At 44.8% G+C, this 24804-nt stretch overlaps 1 protein-coding gene across 8 annotated transcripts; it reads right to left on the bottom strand.

Annotated features, from left to right (window-relative positions):
• Nucleotides 1-15: 15 nt before the first annotated feature.
• LOC147045960 (myomegalin) lies at nt 16-24478 on the bottom strand. 8 transcript variants are annotated; one of them, XM_085929435.1, is made up of 45 exons: nt 24314-24478; nt 23134-23180; nt 22976-23043; nt 21716-21826; nt 19685-19761; nt 18766-18889; nt 18535-18680; nt 18009-18165; nt 17628-17681; nt 13529-13666; nt 13344-13463; nt 13181-13273; nt 12860-13084; nt 12626-12784; nt 12465-12566; nt 12266-12403; nt 11998-12177; nt 11735-11929; nt 11466-11648; nt 11294-11401; nt 11151-11222; nt 10974-11104; nt 10772-10911; nt 9200-9303; nt 8984-9114; nt 8763-8916; nt 8448-8583; nt 8267-8383; nt 7936-8189; nt 7659-7873; nt 7299-7416; nt 7110-7227; nt 6972-7020; nt 6156-6391; nt 5426-5671; nt 5221-5352; nt 5035-5151; nt 4790-4958; nt 4594-4715; nt 4290-4526; nt 4109-4210; nt 3618-4009; nt 3415-3553; nt 3258-3304; nt 16-2358 (listed from the first exon to the last, which is right to left on the bottom strand). In XM_085929435.1, the coding sequence occupies exons 1-45, from the start codon at nt 24352-24354 to the stop codon at nt 2305-2307; spliced, it is 6198 nt and encodes a 2065-aa protein (XP_085785561.1). In that variant the 5' UTR covers nt 24355-24478; the 3' UTR covers nt 16-2304. The 8 variants fall into 8 exon arrangements, with proteins under 8 accessions (XP_085785561.1, XP_085785563.1, XP_085785562.1 ...); XM_085929437.1 differs by lacking the exons at nt 17628-17681; nt 18009-18165; nt 18535-18680; ... (4 more) ...; nt 23134-23180; nt 24314-24478 and adding exons at nt 3033-3087; nt 5743-5904; nt 5989-6084; nt 14058-17532 and having other exon boundaries at nt 3618-3761; nt 3825-4009; nt 10974-11074; XM_085929436.1 differs by lacking the exons at nt 17628-17681; nt 18009-18165; nt 18535-18680; ... (4 more) ...; nt 23134-23180; nt 24314-24478 and adding exons at nt 3033-3087; nt 5743-5904; nt 5989-6084; nt 14058-16331 and having other exon boundaries at nt 10974-11074.
• Nucleotides 24479-24804: the final 326 nt, after the last annotated feature.

Raw genomic sequence — 24804 nt, 5'->3', positions numbered from 1 at the left:
CATTGTAGACAGTGGTTATTGTTTCAAAACATTTTATTGGTTCGGTTCCAAAATCTTTCAACGCTAAATACTTTTGGACAACACAACACACATTGTCATCAGAGACGGGTTCCGCTTGTGTTGTTGGTTTTTGCAGATCTAAGCTTCTTTTCAGCCACATTTAAAGCAATACTGTACATTCAAATCTCAACAAGACTGTTTTTGATTCTGTTCTTGAACAATAAGGCTTTTTTTTCCCCCCCAATGAAGCTTTCAATTTAAAATCAAGCAAAGCCATAATATTTATGCGTGGACAAACAAATATGTGTTCAGTAACATCAAAAAGGCAAAGTGATTTAATCTCATCAGACAAGAGAAAATGGCCTCTATAAGCGTCATATAAATAAATGCAACGTCAATTTAAAAGATGTCAAGTTACCGCACGGCTAAGCTGAACTTTGCACAAAGCAAAAATGCATGTTTATTCAAGCACCCGAAATTTTTTTTTATTTACAGCTGTACAAGCGTCAAAAAAAAAATTTTTTTTTACAGAATGATCCCACCAGTAGCCTGCCAAAGTTTGCGTCATCTATAACATGACCATGAGAATGTCAAAATATAGAAACACAAAATGGCATGAGGCCTTTTGGAGAAAATCCACCTTTTTTTTTCTTTCATTGCTTTTGGTCCAAAACTGGAATATTTTGCACGATCGGGAATAAACCAAACCAGTTTGTTGTGCTTCTATAGAAGCCTTCTGTATCCCGATAGGCTAATAATTCCACATTCACATGGTTAAGGCAAGTTGAAGTTCAAACTTTGGCAAGTCATGGCAATCTCCCGTTCCATATAAATAAATTGATAACAAAATTCTGATCATGCGACACTCCAGTGATAGCTTCAAATCACTGCATTATTGCACATGCTCGTACGTCAGCTTCTTATTTTGCGCCACTTCAACCTCACAATTCAGCAAACATGCATGTTTAGAAATGCCGAAATGTCGACGCTTCCAAAAATAGAAGCTGGTGACAAAAAAACATTGAACCAATTGCTGGTGCCTACGACTCGTCAATGACGGAAGCAGAAAAGGTGAAATAAGTCACAAGTGACGTGCGGTAGGGAAATGGTTGCTGAGGCACAGACTCCTTTAAAAATGTCAGATTTTCAAATATATATACACTATTTCTTATCTCATTAGCATTCTACGCACGCACACATTGTTTGTGGTCTTACCTTTATTTGTAGATCAAGTCCATGGGCCACAAAAATCTGTTACTTTTTTTGTACAAGCAACAAATGGGGCAGAATTAATCACCCGTTGGCTCGCTTACGCCCCCTTTCGGTGGGGCAGAATATTATTTGCCGCAACCTGTTCCTTTTTACTGCGGTTTTAAGTCTCATCAAAATAAAGCGTTTCACCTTTGTATTGGAACAGGAAGTATGAAATTTTAGCAAATTTGACTTACAAAGGTTCATAATTAGTCAAACTGTTATTTTTTTTACTCATCGTGCCTCACCTGCATCCCCTAACCGCACGTCTCTGATCCAGAGGGCCTACATTCCTCCATTATCCCGACTAATACATTGTGAACGTCAGTGAGTAAGATTTTTCATTTTAAAATCAAAAGATCTGGTGATCGATGGAATCAGATTGTTTTCTTTGAGTGAACTTTCCCGGATCACACACACCGCACATATACACCGCAGCTGAAAAATTAGTAAGTCACTTGCAAATATCTTTTTTTTTAAGAAAAGCATTATTTTCAATATCAAATTCAAGGGGGACTTTGCATTAGTCATCCCTGTCTGAGCCCATCTTGTGCCTTTAAAGTGAGTAGCCAAAAAAAAAACACCCCACCAGAGGAAAAACAACCAATCAGAGGCAGAAGTCATTTCGATAAATGCTTTTCTTTATAAAAATAAATCTAAGTGACCCCAAACGGCGGTGTATATGCGTGTTCCTCTCGCAGACCTCATTTTTACATGCACAAAACACCTTTTTCCCTCCACAGGCTCTCGGAAGAAGACGCACCATTTGGGGGCATCTTCAAGCCGCTCCATCCGGCTTGTCACTGAATCCACCAGGGACACATTTCACACACCTTCGGTCATACACACTGCTGGCAGTTACACTCAAAGATTAACTGCGTGTTTGGGGGCTGGCGAGGCTAAAAGGACTTTGCTAAGGCCTGGTTGGAGACAGGGGTGGGGGGGGCTCTTTTCAATATCGAGGTCAAAGCGTTGAGGCTGGTTGTTTGGTGGTTTACAGCAAGCATTGACTGGTGCGCTTCCTGGCCGCAGGGGCTTCGACGCAGGCGGTCCTCAGGCGAGGGACATCAGCAGGTTGGTTTCGGGTACCGCCTCCTGCTTCCTTAGCTGCAAGTAGGAGAAAAGGGTTTCAATGAAATTGGACATTGTGACTTCAAATGTCCCAAACGTCTTGTGAAGAAAAAAATGGTGATGGGGGTTATTCCACTGCAAATTCATTCAAGCATGCCTTTTTGTATCGCAATTGAAGATATTTGAAGAAGAAGAAAAAAAAGCATCCTAAGTGCATGTCTCCCATGCACATGCCCTAAAGACAACCCAGGTCCTCCCTGACCTCCTGAACTCAGTCAAGATGGATCATTTCAACATCATTACAGTCTCACTGGAGCATGGCTTTGGCGCCATCTTGTGGCATTTTAGGGTTATACACAAAGTACCCCCCCCAAAAAAAACGTGAATAGGTGAGTTATTTAGTAAATAAATAAATAAATAAATAAATAAATAAATAAATGAAAGTTTGAATTTAAAGTGTGCACTGTGTAACGTGCATGTTAGGTCCATTAAGACTAAATGGTTCATAAATGACATCCAGTTCACCCTTGACCCCGATGAAGGCATGTTCGACACAAAAATGGATGGATGGTTTACATAAGTGATGAAATGGTGAGCGTTGATGTTGCCGTGATGGCAAACCACAAATGCACAAGGTAAAAAGTTGCCCATCCAAAAGCAAACTCAACATCCCGGGCCAGCCTCTCTACCTTTTCGGGCAAGACAATTACCGGCATAGGGAGAGGAAGAGGAGGAGCTTAGAGAGGAAAGTCTCAGCTCGTTCTTCTGGAGGTGTTCACGCGCAGTGACCGAGACGAAGGGACAAACAAACGACAAGTGATGGAATCACATTTAAAACGAAAGAGAAAACAGGACAAAATCCTGGTACAAAGTCTGATTTGGCCTAGGGACGAGTCACGACGTTAAAAATGACATTTCCATTTCCTTTTTTTTACCTCCAAGTTTGTCCTTGCTTTCTTCAAAACATCACGAGTCCTTGACACTGTAAAAACAAGAGGAGTTCCTTTATTACCTCCACCAAGGAACCCATGTGGTAGGATAGCGTCATTTTCCGTGCCAAATTTGCTCATTTCTTCTTCAAGCGTGACTTACGTTGGTTCACAATAAAATGCTCCATGTTCTCCTTGGTGCGACTGGTGCTCCTCAGTCTTTGAATCATCCCCTTCAGAAGCTCCTCCTGCTCAGACACGCGTAGCTTGAGGGACAAAATCTCCTCCTGCATCGACTGCTCCTGTGTTCAAAGCGCGTGTTAATACATCAAAAATTTGAATTTCCATCACGCTGCTGGCGCAAACCTTCTTCAGGTTCGGGATGGAGGCGTCAGTACTGGGTAGCGCCGCCCTCCAAAACATTTTCAGTAGTGAAGCCGCCTCCTCCAAAATCTGCCTCAGGGTCTTGGTGTTGGCCAAGAGACTTTTGGCATTGCCGTACTCCAAAAACTGCATCATAAGATATGGAAAATATGTGCCGTGACTTTCCCAAAGTTCCGAAAAGCAACTCACCAGCTCACTGCGCGACAGATCGCTCAATGCCGTCTCCATGCGTTGCACGATGCTGCGACCTTCGAGAACTTGTTGCTGGAGAGCGTTGAAATCATCCACGTGACCCACGGCGTGGCGGCCGTAGCGGTTAGCGAAAGAGCCGTCGGGGGCGTCACCTTCCAGCTCGGTGTGAGGGTCGAGAGGGTCTGCGGTGCAAATAAGATCTCAGTAGTAAAAGCGCTGACAAAGCACATTAGAACCAAACAAGTGAAGCCACAGTCATGCCATGAGGTTAAAGGTCACACCGTTGGCAGCGCTATGGTTGTCATCCAGGTCCGAGTAGGGAGGGCAGGGAGACCCACAGTTAAAAAGACCAATGTCCCTGACAGGTGGAGAAGGAGCCGGGTCTGCGGAGCACACATACGCAAACCGAGCTTGGACACACATCACGGTGAAGTTGGCCAGTGAAGTTTCTTTTTTTTTTACCGTGGAGCAGCTGTCGCTTGTAGACGTTTTCCCTCTGAGGGCTGGCGCTCAAGGCCGAGAGGGCCGGCGTACGAGGGGAGCCGCCGCCCAACTTCTGCTCCAGCTGCTTGTGGAGCTCCAGCTGCTTGAGGGCGCTGCTCTCCTGAACGCCGCTTTGAAGCTGGGCCCGCAGACTCCTCACCTCGCTCAATAGCTCACCCAACTCCACGGGCAGGCCGGTGGTCTCGCACAAGAAACCTGAAAGCGTTTTATTGATTGATTTTTTTTTTTTCACCCAAAAATGTGAGAGTGTACTGAGACAAACCTTTGTTGGATTTGAAACTGGAGCACACGCGATCGTACACGTGAAGTTCGGACTGCAGGGAGTGGATGAGCTCTCTGCTCTCGCTCAACTGCTGCTGCAGGAGTGACGACTCGTGCTGAGCTCTGAGGACGCACGCACGTCAATTATCACAAAAAAAAAAAATAATATTCCCCTCAAGCTTTTCGCCTGTACAGACCTGTTGATCCTCTCCTGGCCGGCTTGCCTCTCCTGCCTCAAGGCGAGGATCTGCTGTCCCTGCTCCTCACTGTGCGTCTGAAGTCTTCTTAACTCCTCCTTCCATTGCTCCGCCTCCAGCTCGGCTTGCTTGAGGCGGGCACGTGCTGCGATCAGCTCCTCGCACGAGTCTGAGTGACCCAAAAAAAAAAAAAAAAAAATCATTCACTCTTGGCCTGATGAAAAACATTCCAAGGTGGATTTTACCTGTACTGGCTTGTAGACGGGACTGTAGATTCAAGTTCTCGTCTGTCAGGACTCGGATTTCGTTGGACAAATGTGTGACTGTGTCCAGACCCTGAATGTAGATGTTTGTCGGTGCTCCTGAGAAACAGATTAAGGAACACTTAAAACATTTCTGGCATTGAAAAGAGATGAAGTGAGCTGTCGTACCTCCATCCCGCCCGGGGTTTGCCAATTTTTCCTCCAGCTGCTGTCGGAGTCTCTCGTTGGTCCTAATGGACTCTTCCAGACGCTGGCGGAGACATCGCACCTCCCGTAGATGTTCTCCAATTACATTCGGCCCTGAAAACAACACATTATCTAATCAAATGTGCGCTACTCCCTTTTGAAGAAACCTCGAGACACCTAAATTTACCTGTCTGGTTGTTTTCTAAGATCGGTCCAGGGATTCCAGAATAGTTCCCCATAGACTGTGTCACGTTGTCCCAAAAAGTCCCTCCTCCTGTCATCATTCCCGAGTCCGACTTATGCGAATGACCTTCTGGAATCCCGCCCAGCTGGTAATGTTGAAAGGCAGGATGGTTGTAGCCCGAAAGGTCACACTGGTTGAGGGCACCGGGCGAAAGAGCGAACAGAGGCTTGCCGGAAGTGTCCGGGTATCCTGTCAACAAAATTATGAAAGTGTGAGCAAAAAGAAGGTGACACACAAATTCCCAGCCAGCATCCCCTCACCCCTTATCTGCTCATTCATCTGTTTGTACAGTGTGTCCAGTTCTGGGTGAACAGCCATCACGGACAGGGCCCGAGGATGGCCTTCAAATGTGAACTCTGTACCCCGGACATCGAGGTCACGAGATGGAGGGAGGGACGAGGAGAAAGGAATGCCGAGAGAGGCTGGATGGGAGAATGACAGAAAGTAAAGAAACAGAAACTAGGTGGAGGGGGGGGGGGGATTTTTCCAGCTCATGAATCCTCTACCTCTCAAGGACGGACTGGTTAAACTCCCAGAAAGCGTTCCAGGACAGCTGAAGGAAGATTTGAGGGCTCCACGAGGAGGAGGAATAGAAGGATGGGCTGAAAGATGATGGAAGATGAAAGACAGAAAGATAAAAAGGAAAAAAAAGAGTGTACAAAGGTTCACTTACCATCGTGATCGGATTGAAGCCGCTGTTCCTGTTCCTGGTAATCTCTAGCGTCCAAATCAGAACACAGATCCAGGTCTTCGTTGGTTTGACTTTCATCGGACACCAAGGAAGTCCTGTCTGACGGGTCGGTGGTCTCCGAGAGGGCTTGGCAGCTGGATGGCGTCTCGGGACGCTGCTGCAGCTTGTTGTGCAGAGATTCGATGATTTGATCTTTTTGCTGAAGCTCCTTGCTCAGCCTGCAAGTGTAAAAAAAAAAATAAGACGTGGCATTCAGCTAGACTCAAAAAGTGTTTTTATATTTCCTTACACAGCTTCAAAATCACCTAGCAACAGATTCCTTCCTTACTGTTTAAGTTGTTGATGCAGCATCCTAATGAGCCATATTTCTTTAGATCGACCTCGGCCATTGGTCGTAGAAAAAGACCACAGCGAGTTCCTGTATATCGGACAGCTCTTTGAAATCTGTGATTTCCACAGCGGAGCCATTTGAGCCTCAGTAAAGTCCAAAAGGGGGGTAAAAAATAAAAATGTAGATAGCGTCTGCTTCTACTATTTGATCCCAGATGTCTACAGACAGACTGATACAAATAAACTACGAGATACGGGAGCGCTTCCTCTCTTCAGCGCCACTGAGCCGCTTAACAGCAGCTGGTGGGATGTCTTTACAGCCAAATCATCTTAACAGAAAAGGATCCACGCTACCTGCTGCAGCGGATTAGCGACCACCATCTGTCACTTCATTTTTCAAATCGTAAAAAAAAAAAAAACTATCCTTAAACGTGTGAGATAAATAAATAAAGGATTAAGATGACTCACTGCAGGGCGAGCAACTCGTGGCCTGTTTTGTCAACGGGGCTTTCCGCTCCTAATTCAGGAAAGACATAGGATGGGCGTTGACAAAAACAAAACAAAAATGTATAGAATGACAACAAAAGAGCTGAGGGTGCGTCTTACGTCCGGTGAGCTTGGTGAGCAGTCTCTGAGCCAACGTGGTACTTTGTGAAAGTTGCCCTCGAAAGCTCTGCCCCGTGTAGTAATCGACGTCGTTGGCCCGCAGCAGTTCCTCAAAGGCCTGAGAGGTTAAAAAAAAAAAAAAAGTTGCAAGGGAAATTTTGACAAGTGATCCGTGTTACTTTGAACAACCTTGGTGGTGTCACCCAGATGCTGGGTGAGGATATGGGAGATTCCTTCACCCTCTCTGATCCTCTGCCTCAGGTGGGAGAGCTCACGAGCTTGGGCTTGGATGAGAGAGTTGTATTTCCTGCAAAAGGAGGAAGACTGTTAGACATGCCTGTAAAGTTTTGCTGATCATTTTATAGCCCACAACTATTCATTTTTGGCTCAACTAAAATAGTTGAAGGATGCTTTGGCGCCATCTTGTGGCATTTTGGGGGAATTTCAGCGAGCATAAAAACAAGTTTCTATCCTGTTCAGGGTGGCAGAAAGCTGAACCCACACATTGAAATAGTTTGGTAGAGATATGTCTGATGCGTTTAAACTCACCCAGGCCACGTGGTACATTTCTCCTCCTTTGCTTGGCTCTTCCCTTCCAGCTTGGAGCTCTTCAATTGGGCCTCCAAGGTTGCGACACGTGCAATGAGCTCTTGTAGTTCGCGACTGGGCTTGGATCCAGGTGGAGTCGCTTGGGTGTCGGACATCCAGCCTTCATCCTCCTCCACGCCCTCGTGGGCGGGTGACATTTCGAAAGCCCAGTTTACCTTCAAAACACAGAAGGTTGAGGGATCATCTTGCAACAAACAAGAAGTTGATTTGGCAATACCTTGCGTGGCGTCCGCTCCAGGCTGGAGGCGTAGTCGCTTGTGGTGGACAGAGAACGAACACGCATTTGAAGGCCACGGATGACTTTGTGGCAACGGGTCAGCTGGGAGCGCAGATCTTGGACTAGATGATGCAAAGCTGACTCATCCCCAATTTCATTGGTACGGCTGCTTCTACTGGCTTTGTACCAGTCACCTCCCAAACTTTCTTCTTGTTGATGAGACAACGACGTGCACATCTCGAGGTCGTCAAATTCTGAGGACGAGAAAAGGTTTCTCGTGAATAAAAGCAAGGCAAATACAAAATAAACTAAGTCAATGCAAAGGAATCACCTGGGCTGCTGGCGTCCTCCCTCTCAGCTTCATTTTCACTACGTCCACAAGTCTCATAGCCCAAATCCTGCAGATCCACCTGGACCTGCTTACTAGCCTGCTGCACGGATGTCTCTGCTGCAGAAATAAGCAAACGGTCAAGTTCCCGGCAACAAATCATTTCAACTCCGACCGCACTCACTGAGCAGGTCCCTGTAGTCCTTCAGTTGCTCGGCCTGAGCGTGAACCGTAGCTTCGGACACCATCAGCCTCTCCTGGAGCTCTCGGTTCTCCGAACAAAGGCGGGCCGAATGCTCACTGACACCTGGCTCGAACCCCTGCGAATGGAATGTCACAGAAAAATTGGACCTCAAAAAAGATCTCATTTTCTAATTTGATTGGAACATTCCTCAAAAAAAATTTTGGGTTTGGAGACTCCACACTTGAGCCAGGATTCAAACCCAGAACATTAATGCTAACCACCACCCCACCATGCTGTCTTTTTTAATAACTTTACCTTGACAGGCACTGAAGATGTAACCCCCTCATCATCATCATCATCCATGTAGTCTTCCTCCTCCTCAGTATCATCATCTTCCTCTCCTCGGTGAAGGCTCCCGTGATGTTCTTTTAGAAACTGGTTCTCCTTCCGAAGCCTCTGCAGTGTGCTCCTTTTAGGCAACAGAGCGCAATGGTTAGCATTGAGAAGAAAAACAACGGGGAGAGCCGTCACCGCACCTCATCTGGGTCACCGAGGTGAATCCCTCCCGCTCCAGCTCGGACTGTATTTCCTTTAGCTCCAGTTCAACTGTCTGTTGGCTAGTGCTCGGGAATTTGGATTCTTCTTCATGTCCAGAGGCTGTTTGGGTCTAAACAAAGACATTTTGTTGTTATTAAAAGTCCCAGTCATGGAAGTTAAGGTGCTATTAATGGATATGGAAGAGAAAATCCAACCTGACTGGAAGATAAAGTTGCTTTGTCGTCCTCCTCTATGCTATCTGTGAACTCATCGCCGCTGGCGTCTTCATCATCTCCTTCCTCGTCTTCGGAGCTGACATCTGGAAACACAGCAACGGCATTTAGACTATGTTTTATTTATATCCAAAGTCACTCCTCTTCCTTTTATTTCTGAAACTGTTTTCTACTCATTGTGTCCGCTAACACAGCTCCGTCCGCTCTGACGTGGAGCTGTGGGGGGAAATGTTATGTCATCGCTTTCCAGCTGGCCAAAAATACAATTAGGGTGGAGCAAAAGCAAACTAGTGGAGATTCGGGACAGTCGTGAAGAAATATACGGATTTTATGAGGTGGCAGTAAGAAGAATTTGTTTGGACTGGTGTGGATACATTTTGGTGCAATGATAAATAATCAGTGGTTACATGTTTAGGCACATTTGCATAATCTAATGAGATCCATATCAAAATGTAGACCTTTAAAGGTTAATAAATAAATGTGTTTTGTAAAATTAGAAGTGGGCGTGCATAATTATGTGGCTGGTTAATGTCGTGTCAGTATTAAATGGCTTCATTTCAGAAGGGGTGTTTATTTTTGCTTTTGTGTTTTAATGGACTGTAAAATGAGTGCTGAGCAACCATATTTGAACTTTGGCATACTTTTCGTGTGACCACATTTCATTTGGTGATTTATACTGGGGTGTTTGGGGAATAACAGTCATGCACACGCAAAAAGGACAAAGAAAGAATGTGACAATATCATGTGTGCTTGCGTTTAACAATCAAATGTTGGTTGTGGGATTGTAAGAAATAGGAACCAGGGTTTGTTGAATGCTTGGGATCTTTTCAATATTCTTCTCATAAACACAAGAAAGAGAAATCCAGAAAGAGAAGAACTCCTCTTAAACAGAGAAAAACAGCACATATTTATTTCGTTGCATTTGAGATACAAAAGTATTGACAAAGAATGTCTGAGGAGAGGTAAGAAAACTTCCAGGATGGATTTAAGAGGAAATCTAGCATGTGTGGCTAAAGCTAACCTAAACACCTTTGTTACCTTTGCCCTTCAGTTGTGTTCCGTGGTGTGTGACAAATCTGAAGTTGACTACAGAAGCTCAGGAGGAATCTCCTTTTTTTTTTTTTTTTGGAGGGATTTGTTTGGGTGTGTGAACTACTACTTGAAGACAACAAGATGACGTCTAAGAAATGACATGTGTAAGGCATGGGCTTCGCTTTCTCCACTAGACTCGAAGAAAACGTGACTGTGGCTCAAAGGCTGGAAGAGTGACTTTGGTGAAACATGGCAAAAGAGAACAGTTAGCACACTGACAAGCAAAAAAAAAAAAAATGCAGGCATTATTATTATTATTTAAACCATATCAAACATACTCACAACACCATTAAGTATATATTAATAAACAAGACTCCATTGTGGTTAGTGTTCTTTGATTATGTTGTGTCTGGATGTTTTTGATTTATGAGCACAACCTTTTAAGTTTTCTTCATCACACCAAACATCACACAACATTTGTGCCCCCAGCAGACCCAGAGGCTCGACCCTAACCGTTCCCACCTCCTAAGTCAGGCTGCCTTTTGGTGGCCCGTTCCAGGTCGAGGGCCATGTTCTGAATCCTGCCCAGGACCTCCTCCAGCTGTCCGCGGAGAGCCTGAACCGAATCCAGTTGAGTGTGGAGGGCCAGGACCTCATTGGAGCTGTTGAATGAAAAGCAGAGTTGGACCTTCTTCTTCTTCTTCCTAATTTTGCGACTGCCTACCTGTCACTGTTGGCGTGAACGAGGTTCTGATATAATCTCTTCTCGGCCCTGAGGGCACCGTTCAGCTGACGGTACTCGGAGACGAGCTGCTCCAGCACGTGCTGCTTTGTTCCGGACACAAACGAATGAGACTTGAGGTGATTGTGAGCAAATGGTGGGAATGACGGAAGAACATACTTCGGTACATGCTGTGGCAGCTCCCTTGGCTTGCTGAGCGGCAAAAGATGAACGCAGAGTAGCGAGCTCTTTCTGCAAGGAGTGGATGCAAAAAATAACAATGACAAAATGGACAAACTAAAACTAGACATCCACATGTATACCTGGGCTTCCTTCTCCTTCTTAAGCAATAATTGCAGCTCTTCCTGGAGTGCCTTCACTTCCGCCTCGCTCTCTCGCATCATAACTTCCTCTTGGTTGTGCATCATCTCCTGATGAATTACAAAACACAGTAAATACTTTGCAGAGGAACACAAGAAATGAAAAAAGAGGTACCTTGATAAAGGCTTCTTTTTCTCGGAGAAGACCTTGCAGATGCTGCACATCCCTGCCCGTCTCCTTCTCTTTGTCCCGTCTCAGCTCGCACAGCTCTTGCTCTCGCTGCGACAGCTGCTTGCGCACCTCCTGAAGCTGACCGGCGCGCTCGCTTATCACCAAGGACAACCTGTACGAATTGTCCTGAGATGCACGAAAAGAGTCACGTTTGAGATATTTTGGGCGATCAACCTATCATCATGGAACATCAGCAAAGAAAACGGTGGTACCTGCAGGTACTGGTCTTTGGCACCGAGGGTGTCGAGTAGTTCCGACACCCGTGTTTGGTGTTCGCTTGATTGGCGGCTGCGGTCCGACAGCAGCTCCTGGAAGAGTTTCTCCTTCAGCTGGAGCCGAGCCTTCAGCTCCTCCACCACCTCAGTGGCGCCGGTCTGAACTCTGCCGACGAGGGCTGCCGTCAGATCCTGCGCACGTCGAAAAGATCGGTGAGCATTGTTCTCGTCAAGCTGGAGAAAGCGTACGTTTTAGCGACCTGTGTTTCCTTGCTGCGAGACTGAAGCGCTGCTTGTAGTTGGCCGATGATCGTGTCCTTCTCCCTCAAAGCGTTCCTCTCCTTCTCCTCACTCTGCTGCTTCAGCCACTGGAGGTTCCTGTAGGCCTCGGCCGCCTGCTCCAGTTCCAGCTCTTTCCCTCGCACAAGAGCGTCCAGACTCTAAAAAAAAAACAAAAAAACAAGCGCACACTCTGCTTATCACGAGTATACAAATACACGTGAGGTCAACCTCGCAGCTCAAGTTTACCGTGATGGTCTCCTCGTTGTTGGACAGGATGCAGCGGAGCCTGTCCAGGTCTCGGTCTTTTTCCCTAAGCGCCAGCTGCAGTGTCCTCACTTGACCCTCACGTTCATCCAGACAGCGGAACTTGTCATCGATGGAGCGCTGCAGAAGGAAGCAGAAGGTTAATACACATTTCTATTGGCAGGTTCGAGAAGCATCTTACCTCTAGCGCTTTGTCCCTGTCTTTAATTCGCTCTCTTAATTTCTCAAGAAGCGCATCCCTTGGTTTGGAGCTTCCTGGTGTCTCCAACATCTCAGAGTACTCCTACAAAATAAGATGTATGTTGATGTGGAGGACGTATGATGTCACGTGTGAGGTCTTACCTGTAAGTGTCGCTCCTTATCCTGCAGAGAGCGACTGAGCTGTGCGATGCTTCGGTCTTTTTCTCGCACTCCAGCGAGTCGCTCTGCCTCGGCTTCCTTTAGGGCTTCTTCTTTAACCTGTAGCTCGGCGCGGGTTTTCTGAAGCATGTGACACAAGTCCTGGGGCAAACCGTAGATATTATCATTTAATTGGTTGACACTCCGCTCTACTTTTTTTTATAAACAGCCACAAACCTGATTGTGTTTTTCAGTCTCTTCCCTGTGCTGCAGCGCCTCCTGGAGGTCAGCATTCAGTCGGTCTTTGAAGCGAGCCAGATCCTCACCTTGTCTCTGACTCTGTCTGAGACTCCTCTGGCTGGCTTCCAAATCCAGACCCAAAGAGAACAGGGAGCTCTGCACTGCCACCAGCTCCCCCTGCATCTTGAAGAGCATTGCGGACTCACTGACGCCCTCTAGAGACTGAAGGGGGAATTGGCAAGATGTTACTGTACATTCTACATTTTTTTTTGTATTTTCTAGCTTTTGTTGATTTATCCATCAAAGCTAACATCTCACCTTGGTTTGTGCGAGCTGATTATGGTGGGCCATCTCTCGCAGCTTGTATAATGTGACATTCTGCCCCTCGATCAGCTGGTACAGCTCCTGAGCCTTGAAGCAGAAATGCTAGCGATGAAGAGTGCACACATAAATCAACTCCCTTTCGTTCCAAGATGCTCACCTCAGTGTCTTTGGTGCCGATGGATTCTGTGAGGTCCTGGATGGTTCTCTCCTGACTCTGAGAAGCCTGGCGGAGGGAACGAAGCTCACACTCCATCTCATTCAGCTTCTCCTGCAGCTTCTACACGTGGAAGCAGAGTTGGCAGTCAGGCTTGCTCAGTTATATTTCTCCGAATTTAATCTTACCATATTGTTGGAATCACTCTCGTGGATTTTGGCTTGCAGGGACTCCACCTGCATTTGGGCCTTCTGCAGCTCGCTGACACATTGACCGGCAGCACACTCGTATTGGTTCAACTGGCTTTGCTGCTCCTCCACAAGGTTCTGCGAGAAACATCATATCGACAAAAGTATTGGAACAGAATTCAGGAGCGGATCTGATTCATAAATCGACAAACACATCTCTCTCAGGACTACATGCTATTATGTTTACATAACCCACATGCGGGGTGGGTGGCTTTGCCTTAAGGGCAGTGAGTGAAATTAGGCCAATGGTGGGGCCACTGTCTCCGTTTTACATGTGAGGGGGGGAAAATCATGTGCCTTAAAATGACAATGCCCCTTTTGGTGCATGTAATTGGGCCACGTCATGGCTGGAAGCCTGCTGACTGCTAACTCAATGTCGTCTTTCACTTTAGACAATCCACAATGGCCGACATCCTCTACTGTGTGAGCTGGATAGATATTTCCAATTGTGCTCGCCAAGGCTTTATACCTGGTGTGGCTTTGGTGGCGGACACTCGAAATAAACATCCTCCGAATCGTCTTCTAGATTACTCCGGTTAAGGACACGGTCCGACCCAACATTCAGTTGGATCGAGGTGGACTCCAGCTCAGGTGTTGCCATGTGGTGGTATGGTTCACCATCCGGCGTTCCAAAAGTTAGCTCTAGAATTGAATCGGCTAAGTCCAATCTTCCGTGATTGCTGCTCCGTCTAAGCAACACTGGAAGTTTACTGCCTTTGCTTTGGACCGGTCGATGGACAACATAATTCTGTAGCCAACAGAGAGCCAGAGATAGGCTTGGTCCAGGAGACGATTGGCCACGTGGAGCTCTGTCTGGGTGGGTGTCCGATAGCCGGTCATCCATTGGCTCTTTGGGAGAGTTCAACAGTTCATCTCTGGTGACCTCATGCTGAATGCAGTCCTCAGTTGTCTCCAAGGATGCTATTGAAGGGCTGGAGCTGACTCTTCCTGCTAGAGTTTGGTCACTATCTGAAGTCCTTGACACATCCTGAGAAGTAGGAACTAGAGTCAGAGAGGATGGCGGTTCATCTGCTTCCTCCACGTTTCCTTTTTCCTCTACTTCTGCACTGCCTCCAATGAAGCTGGCGGAATATCTGGTTGAGGGGCCACAAGAAGTACTTCGTGCAAGCTTCCTGGGCACCTTACAAACAGCTTCATAGTCAGAGTCTGCCACGCGCCAATGGGAACAACCCCGGCATCTCCTAGGAGTGTTGGGCATACAACGGTGAGGCCCCGCAACATCTGACCCTGGCCCAGCCGAAGACTGAGGGTGGTGGTGATGGTGGCAATCCGTGCTGTCGTCAGCCCATGATTCATACAAAGAATAGACTAGGTCCTCCTGAAGAAGAGCACAGTACTTAGCATGGGTGAGGCCCGAAATATCCACCATCCCATCTCCTGCTGCTTCCCCTTCATCTGCAGAAGTCGCGGCGCTTTCTAGCGAATTCGTCTTCCTGTACAATCCGCCGATGCACTGCCTGAGCCGGTGTTTCTCTTGCAGGAGCCTCTGAAGCCTCTCGATGGAGAGGGCTTCCACGCGGGCTATCACCGTGTCAAAGCGGTACATGCGGTCCAGCATGAAGGCACATTTGGAACAGGCAAACTCCCCGCGGCCGTCCCGCGCCAGCTCCTGGCCGAGAGCGTGTGACAGCAGCACTTGAAGGTTGAGCTTGGTGGCCGGATGGAAGATCCACCTGCGCTGGTTTCCGTAGAGATCCCGTCCACAGATACGACATGTCTCTTTCATTTTGTTGTCCAACATTGAACAAGCTGCCTATCTCTTCCTTATGAGCGGTTGTGAGCATAAAAGTGCATTATGCTCTCTTTTGTTTGAGCACCGCCACTGATCAAGCTGTCCCCCATTTTCTTCCTTTATGAGCAGTTATACAACACGTACATATAAATTATGACCAACAAACTGTCATACAGAACACCTTTCACTATAGTTAACCTTGGCTTGACAAGAAATACGAGCATCTAGTTAGCCATTACAATAGAAGACCCGAGACCAGGTGCGTCTTCTCCGCCAGGAGTTAATGGTCCATGGTAACAGGCGTGGTGACGTAGTATAAAAAAAAATTTCATCTCTTCACTAGATATTTAATTCAAACAAGCGTTGCTAGGTAATCCAGCCAGCTCGCTCCTCTGCACCATTCATTCAGCCGACAGTCACGAGCCGCCGCGCCGCCACCGACTTCATCACGACTGTCGTTCGAGAACTGTCCCACCGTCGCTTTTAATGCGGACACAACGCAGATAAAGACAGTCCGTAGCTGTATTCCCAGTTGGTGGAGGGCTTTGGCGAACGAGGGAGCGATGTTTCCCTCGTTTTCTTGCCGAGTATTACCGCGATGGTCAGGTGCTACGCTCTGCCTGAGATCTTCCGGGGAGATAACGAGGAGGCAGGCTGAACCAAGCTCGCAGGACCGGAGCATACCATTTACACAAAGAAGGGGGTTTCAAGTCCGTGGCCAATATACTGCTTACTTTGTTTTCATATAACAAAAAAAAAAGAAATACCATCATTAAAGTACACCGACTTTACTATAAATATAGAAACTATGTAGGGTCGTGAGATATTTGTCTGTCTTCGGGTTAGCAGGAAATAGACAGCGCCGTGTTCCCCTTTGTGTGGGCGACTTCCTCCTGCTCAGAGCTCTTCTCGCCTGACTGACTTGAGTGAACTCCCGAATAACATTAGTGACGCTCTAGAAATTTAAAAATCACACCCATCTGCATTACGTTGTAATATTGCATCCATGGCGTGAAATTAAAGTGAAGTAGGGGGTAAAAAGCCTAGCACATCACTTTCCTATTTAATTCATAGTAACATCGAAAATGACTTTGCATCCAAACCACCGTGCATGTTAATTATCCAATTTCACCTAATTGGGTCATGTAAAATATTATTCCATCTATGCCAGAAATGTATTGTGAGTCAGCCATTCACAGTATTTCATCGCTAGTTTATGTATTTCTTGTTGCCTAGAGCAGATATTTCAACAAGGATGTGAGTGTAATAGTCAAACAACAAGGTCTTTCTCAGTAATCTGTAATTCATTTGCCACTTTTGGCTGGCATTCAAGCAGATGGTCACACCACTGTCATGCTGTGACTTTTGCAAAAACATGCTTTTGCAAAAATCCTCAGAGGAATCATTTGTCCAGTAAATTTGGTAACTTAAATCTCCTGCAGGGAAGATTTGACATGATGTCCTTCTCAAGTTCATTATCTGAAGGGTAAACGTTGTTACATAATCAAGTCTGTTTGAATTTGTATTGGAGCAGCTGCAAAGAAGATCACAATCCAAAACATGTTCTAATAGTTCTGTCCAGCCTCTCTTGCCTGGCAACAGTGGGAAGTGATACACGCGATACTCCCTCCTCTCTGCCATAGATTGGGATCTAAATGGCTGAGGTGTCTGGGGAACAAATTAAGAGCTCTTGTGGTGAGTGTCAGTCTGGAAGCACATCAACTCGATATCAGCGTATGTCTGGCTCACTGGGGTGGGGGGTGGGGGGGCTTCAGGAGTCAACCTGATCTATCGACAGGCTGACTTGAAACCAGAGTCGGTGAACTCCGAGAGTGCGAGATGCCAGCATGCACGCACGCACATATGACAGAGGGCACAGCATTGGAATGCTTACACACAAACACGAACCCTTTTTATCTCTGTAAACAAAACTCTCCACTCTGTTGGACTTATATAACTCATGCTGACATTGACAAGGTTAGAAGATAAAACTTTGGACCGTATTGTAACCATTGGTTATCATTTTAAAGTTGACTAATTTTAGCATGATCTTGCGCTCGTGAACATTTGACTAGGCAGGTATATTTGCATTCAACCCCACAAAATGGATTTGATAGTTAAATGATAAGTTTGAAAACAAATTCTTGTATGAACATAATGAAGCTCACTGTAACAATAAGTAGATCCCGAATTGTTTGTTGCTGAAAAGACTAGTTTACTTCAAAAATATCAAGATATTGAGTCATTTTACTTGCCCTTATTTTGGTACATATCAGTTTGGCATACCTGCATTTCCTGTTCGATGCGTAGCCTCTCATGACCGAGTTCCTCTTGATAGAACTGCATGTAAGAGAAGCATCAATAATTAAAAATGCATGGAAAGAAATGACCACATTGCATTCCACATTGCGTCCTTCACAAAAATAAAAAATAATTAGAATAAAAGCCACACATATGTAATCTGTGACCACCTGTTTATGTCATTGTGTGTTTGTTTCAAAAGTTCTCTGTGTGCTGAAATAACTCTTCTGACCTACAACTGTTTAAATTAGACGAAGGAATGTGACATATGCTGCTTCAGGAGCTTCTTTCTGTCGAGAAGAAATTCCGTGGACAAGTGGAATGCGGTAACATTAGAAGGTTCGTGATAAAAGGATTAAAAGGTACCTCCACATCTTTGTCCTTCTGCAGTAGAGAAGACGACAGCTCGTGAACCTGGCTCTCCAGCTCCCCAACCCGATGTGCGAGAGTCGTCCTTTCCCCGCTCAGCTCTGTGATGAGGGCCTCCTTAGAATGAAGCTCTTTTGTCAGCTCCTCGATAATTCTGAACACACACAGAGGCATCGTTTTTATTCAGGATGCTTACGAGACACTACAAAAAAAACAATCTAAAATACTTTACGAGATGATCATGGATGGACTCAAATTTCCAGACTTGGATATGAATTGCAAGAAATTAAAATATTAAATAAGAGACAATAAAATTTCCATGATTGTTTAGCCCTATGCAGAATAATACCTGGCAACAATGGCAGAGCTAGAGGGGGGGGCCACGGGGGCACTGCCTCCCCCCTGAAATATGTTTGGACTCCATAGGACTTAAGAATTTGACATATGTCATGTTTTCTTCACTGTCAAGTAAGAATTTCAAGCCTCTACGATACCTCCAAGAATGTCTTCCTTTTCTTTTTACCTGTCTTTATTGGCGTTGACATTGTGAGGCCTCTCATCCACTGCGATATCTTCCATAGTGGCATCTTGGTTAAGGTTGCAATTGTGGGAGTGTGACCCAGTTAACGAGACAGACCTTACTGCCTCATTGCGTGCTAACTGGGCCTCCTAGGAAAAAAAAAAAAAAATGCCGCTGGGTGAATAGAACTGTGTCGTGGAATATGCGATGGCGTCGTTGAGCACGCTAACGGACTTCCTGCAAGAACTGTATCTTGGTCTCGAGCACTTGCTGCATTTGTTCGATCTCCTGCTGCCTCTCGTGACAGCGTCTCTGCACCTCTTCCTCATTGTTGTTGCTTAAGCACTCTGCTGTTGTGCTGTCAAAAGATAAAGACGGAATTGTCAGGCTTTCCGAGACCGCATATGTCAACGTGGGCATGATGGAAGTTTTAGTCTGGATGGGGGGGGGGGGGGGGGGGGAAATATGATGACATCATTTGCTTTAAAAGGGCGATCCAACACCACTCCACTTATACTTGAGCTAATATTAATCAAGTCGACCCACCCGTCGTGTAAGGATTTGATTGTATTGGGTCATGCCAAGATATACCCAAATGTTTATTTTGATACAGCCGAATGTGGACACTTCATTAGGCACACCTAATGGTGGTCTCAGTACAACATCCATAGTTAGATGAATCCTACAAAACAACCATTTTAAAAATGTGCTACCCTGACACATGTTTTTATTTTTATCTCTCATGTTTGGCCACAAACACAACGGGGTGCGAGCATCTGTCTACCTCACGTTGTCCGTCATTGCAACGCTTCCAGAATTCCCGTTCCCAGAATGGCACACGCCACAATGTCGCCACTGCGTCCCAATCTGGAACTTTGTCTGCGTTCATACTTGGCTCACTTGAGCACATGCGACAGCTCGGATAACTTGGATATTTTCAACCCGTCTGAGTAACGTCGACATCTTAAAGTCTACGACTCATATGTTGAATGGAGGGTCTTCACTCACTGAGCATTTTTTATGGCATTGCAAGTATTATTATTATAATTGTAATTGAAATGAAAATGAATTGATTCCCTTTAATGTACAAATTATTTACTTAATAAACATGAAATATATTCCATTCCTGTAAACGGCATGAGTGTGAACTTACAGAGCTTTGTCCAGAAGCTGCTGTTTTTCTTGGAGCTCCTGCTTCAAGCTCTCTACTTCCACCTTCAGCTCGATGTTCTGCAACAAACATAAACAACAAAGTTGCCAATTCAACCACGACTAAAGTTTGTCGTTGTGTCTCATATGTATTTTAGCATTTGCATGTGAACGTAGCTGTAAATCTTCTAAATCTAAGGGTGGCTTCCCTAAAACTGGCTTGAGATCACTTCCTAATCTCTTCATCTGCAGAGTGAAACCGATCTTGTGGGTGTTTTGTATCATCAATTCAGAACCTTCAAAGTTGCTATATTTAGAGCAGTAGAATTCCTAGCAGCCTCTGGTCTTCAGTCTGTTTACCTGCCAATGGTGTCCAAAGTCCGCCCCACGGGCCATATCTAGCCCGCAGCTCGGTTTTTACCGGCCCGTCTGAAATGCATCAAACTTACTATTTTGAACACTAGGTGGTGCTGGTCTAGCAAGGCAAGCAAACTAAGAAAAGGAGTGTGCCTGATGTCATCAGTAAAAAATGCTCCTAGTATGCAAGAATGTACAGGAGAGCAGAAAGTCAAGCCAAGACAATGTTCTCATACGTCACAAAATATTTGTAAGCTAATAAAACACCACCAGTCATTTATTTTATTATCTGTGAGTGGAAACTGACTTTATAATAAAGTGACTTGGTCTTTTGCTAAATAATACAAATAATATTATATATATGATGTAATATACAATAGAATATAAAATAATACAATATAATAATTACCAATTCAGTAGAGTGTGACCCAACTTTTATAAGACACGTCATTCTGACATTTTGGGGGGGAATTCTCAGTTAGGCGTGTTTAAACGATTCACAAGATAATTACTAATATTCCTATTATATCATGAGTCACCTCAGCACTGCTGATGAATAATGCAACACGTTGATGAGAGGAATGTGTATTTTGTGTACCGTGTGTCAACATCACGACCCAAGCTTTCAAAACAGCTCTATATATAGACAAGCGTCAGGGTACACCGGCTATTTTCGCTCCTGTTGGCCATTCAGCCCTCAGCAACAAACTCCTTGAATAAAAATCGGCACAGAGTGAGCAGACTGCACTCACCAAAAAAAATGCTAGCAAAATTACATTCTCATAGTCACAGAGATGGATTTTTGGAAGCAGACGCTGACGAGGATTTTACTCACAGGTCGTCAAATCAATAAGATAAACATTCTGTGTCTCCTGTCGGACTGACTCTCATGCATGTGCATTTGACTCGGGCTAAATATAGTGTATCAAAGCTTCCAGAGGGATCGCTATGTACCACCTAGGCTGTGCTGGGTTTCACTGAAATGTTTAGACAGTGGGCAAGCCAGCCCTGGCTCTTAACATCCTATCATCAACAACACAGAGCAGCTTAGCCGCCAATCACTAAGCGATTAAAGTGTGAAGATAAAAAGATTCTGATTGACATTCAATCTGGTATGCACTCATAGGGAAAGATTCAAGGCTGAATCGAAAAGACATTTTCCAAAATAAGCTTGAGAATTATATAAGTAAGCAGATACTGTACAGTATTTGAAAAAGACAAAAAAGACAACAACAAATCATCCGTACAGTGTATAATAGCACATTGCATTGATTCAGAAATGATTTCATTCAGAGATTCATGAGATAGGATATTAGGACACATCATTAGGTACACCTACACAACCTAATGATGCTGCAAACAAAAGGGAAACAAAAAAAAAACTTGAACTAAAGTTTGTTTCTCATTAAGCAAACCTATTGTATCATATTAAATGTATGCATGTCATTACTGAACAACAACTATTGGCACCGCGCATCCATATTTGCCACAGTAAAATTTGCACCAAAAAAAGAAACCTGTTACCACTCCTTACAAAATGCAATCATGCAAAAAAAAAAAAAAAAAAACACTTTGAAAAACACCATTGATGAGCCAACAAACTGGAAATTGATCCCACCACCGTTTTTTGTGTGTGTGACAATCTCAGTAGCAGGACAAGGTACATTTCCATACTCACCGTTCGATAGACATCTTCGCTGCTCTCCTCGTACTTCTGCTGAATTCTCTCCTCTAGGAAGTAGATGCGTAGCTTGAGGCTGAAGTTCTCCTTCTTCAGGTCGCTCAGGTGCTGTGACAAAGTTCGGTAGCCGTTAGACATGACCGTCAAAAAGCGTTGACGATGCTTGACATGTCCGTTACAGGTCAGAAATAATAAAAAAAAGTCCTTCTCCGTGTCACGACATGTTCAAAGGACGTGTGCCTTTCTTGCGGGCAGGTCGTCCTGACAAATGCACCCCATTGACAAAATCAAAACACTTTTAAACGAATAAATAGCACACACAGAGACTACGAGAGAGCATCTGTGCGGCCCGAGCGGTCATAGATGCATCCGTGTCAGCTCCATGATGTGATCTGGGAGCGAGGGGATGGCATTCGGGCTTATTTTACAGGAGCCCACGTCCCTGGAATCTCAGACTGCCAAGGGAATTGGGTGGAAGTGGAAGAGGGAGGGGGGACTCTCTGGGTTCGCAGACACTTGTGATATGATGGGAAGTCTCACCCTCCCGCAAAAAACAGCAGCTGAGATTGACGCACACGAGGACAAATATCATATTGAGATAAAGGTATAGGTGCCCGATTGCTCAGCTTCCTCAATCCCTCACTTTCCTTAAAGGAGACGCGTCAACAATTTGAACAAAACCAATTTTCTACCCAATCTCTAGTCTGATATAAAATAAGATTCACTTATGACTAATAGTGATCCGGTTATTTGAACACGAGGGGCTACGTCACTACTTCCTGTTCCGGATGTGATCACTGTCCATTAAAGTGTCCTATTACAAGCTAATGATCAATAATTCAGAGAAAAATGGGTCAGACAGCAAAGTTAGCGTCTGCATAGATTTCGGATGACATCATGTGGCGGATTAATGCATGAAACGTTCACACACAAAAAAAAAATGGTGCCAAACAACAACCTTTGATGCTCATTTGAGGTACACACCAAAATTATTATGTAAACCTCTGAGTATAACGCCAGCTGCCAAACACAAGTACACAGTATGAATATGTAATTTTGCTGGCCTTCACAAATATGACAATGAAAACACTCAAACTCCAATTCAACTTTCCCAAAATAGTCAAATTGTATATCTGGACCTGTAATCACGCATTTGACCACAAGATAGCAACATAGAGCACACTGTCTCAGATCACAACAAATGGGACCAGAAAAAATAAATAATATGCAATAGTTAAGGAATATATCGATATATACCTGTTCAAACTGCTTTAGAGTATGAGGCTGAAGAGGAGGAGTGTTGTCTGCTTCGTCTCGACACACATCTACACACAACAGGTTACAGTGAGAATTTTTTTTAAAAAAATTATGCTTTATGCTTTGTGGTCCATCTAAAAATTGCAGGTTTGGCCTACCTGTCACGGTGCCTGTGACTTTGGATGATGCTTCCTCCTCCAGAGCACTGTGCAGAAAAATAAATTATACTGACGGTGCTGGATTGTAGATTAATACTTGAATCATCAAAAATATGAAGATGGCATTATTTAGTAAACAGACTGTTTTATAATTATTTTTCAAAAAAAGGCACCTTTTGCCCAGATAATAGCACCACATGTCTCTGTATTTTCAGCTTTATGATGTGGATGATACTTTATGACCTGGAATGACTTTCACTTAACAGCCATATTATATCATAAGATCAAATACCTCAAATGTCTTGACCTCTTCATGTGTTTACAGGTACTGCATAAAGAAACACTGTGCATGCTGAATAATATTGGTGTATTGTAGTTTACCAAGTCAAAAAAACTCTTGACCGGTCTTTTCAGTGCATGACATTTGCAACCCTGAGAAGAAATGGGTTACTGGGCACTGCCATTGATTAGCACATGAAGGACACCCAGCAGGGAACATTTGGTGGGATTGGAGAGGCAATGCAGCCTGTAAATAAATCAATAGTCCACTGTGCTAACTAGCATTGTGCTAAAAATAAAGCAAAATGAAAGCAGCAGGACCCTGGCTTACTACACATGCAGGCAGGCCTAAAGCTCCCAATGCGCCCATCCATATATGGCACATTCCGAACAAACAGCTGAAAACGACAAGACAAGTTGCAGCATGCCAGAAGAACTCAAAGTTGAGCAGACACATCCCCACATTGCTGTACTCCAACCAGACAATCGCAATGAAACGCCACTATTGTTTTTTTGTTTTTTTTAAATGTGCCACACTGCAGTATGTTAAGAATTTGACATGCTCAGCTTCCTAAATTGTTCGCATCATGGATCCTTTACTGGATCTTAGATGACATTTGTACCATTGTGATTTCCCCCATTACTTACTGGGTCACCCAATAACATTTCTATTTTCAATATTGACGTGACAGAAAAAAAAAGACGAATATACAAATGGTTGCCACCGGGCCTGCGCTTTTAAAGGGACAATTCGCTTTAACCATACATGTCGTATGCTTATGTGATCAATCATGGCTAATTGTCGTGCTGCGTTCACGCACTGCTTTTTTTTTTCCACCCCCCCATTTGCGCAGCATTATCTTGAAACCAAATAATAATGATAGAAATCCAAGCACCTCACCTCTTACACTCGCCCCACATCGGCGATGGACTCCGATCCATACAAGTAGAGAAATTCCTTTGCAATCAATGTGCATCCATGTCTCCTTTAAAGCACAGCCGTCTTCTTGGTTATCTTTTCATAGCTGTGAGGAGCAGTGTGGCGTGTGTCTGCAAGAGGAGGAGGAGGAGGAGGGGGGGGCGTGTGCGTGCGCGCCCTCCGTGGAGCAGAAAACGTGACACAAAAGAGAGCGCACTCTGCAGAAGAACTCGTCTATTGCAGCAGAATGAGCATGAGATAGACATTCGGGTTGCTTCCTCCTTGCAATAATATATATAAAAAAAACATTTATTCCATATTCTTGATATGGCCAATAACGGACTATATGTGATTGATGGCACCAAAGCAAGGATAATGAATAAATGGCAGCCACAGTTTTTTTTTTCTTTCCAAAAACAAGTCATAAAATGTAGCATGAATGGGGCACTTTTTTTAAAGGTTCTGACATAGAA

The sequence above is a fragment of the Syngnathus leptorhynchus genome, chromosome 14 (genome assembly GCF_054491065.1).
Source record: "Syngnathus leptorhynchus isolate UIUO chromosome 14, UIUO_Slep, whole genome shotgun sequence".
Classification (NCBI taxonomy): Eukaryota; Metazoa; Chordata; class Actinopteri; order Syngnathiformes; family Syngnathidae; genus Syngnathus; species Syngnathus leptorhynchus.
Note: the sequence above shows the minus strand (reverse complement) of the source record. Positions and strands in the feature narration are given on the sequence as shown.

Bases quoted from the DNA above. Each gene is read 5' to 3' on its own strand.
- LOC147045960 (XM_085929436.1), bottom strand. From the start codon at position 15,350: ATGTTGGACAACAAAATGAAAGAGACATGTCGTATCTGTGGACGGGAT. The intron at 12,404-12,464 runs GTAAGATGCTTC...TTCCTTCTGCAG, and splicing joins ACAGGGACAAAGCGCTAGAG to CGCTCCATCGATGACAAGTT. The intron at 7,228-7,298 runs GTTGTTCAAAGT...TTAACCTCTCAG, and splicing joins ATCTGGGTGACACCACCAAG to GCCTTTGAGGAACTGCTGCG.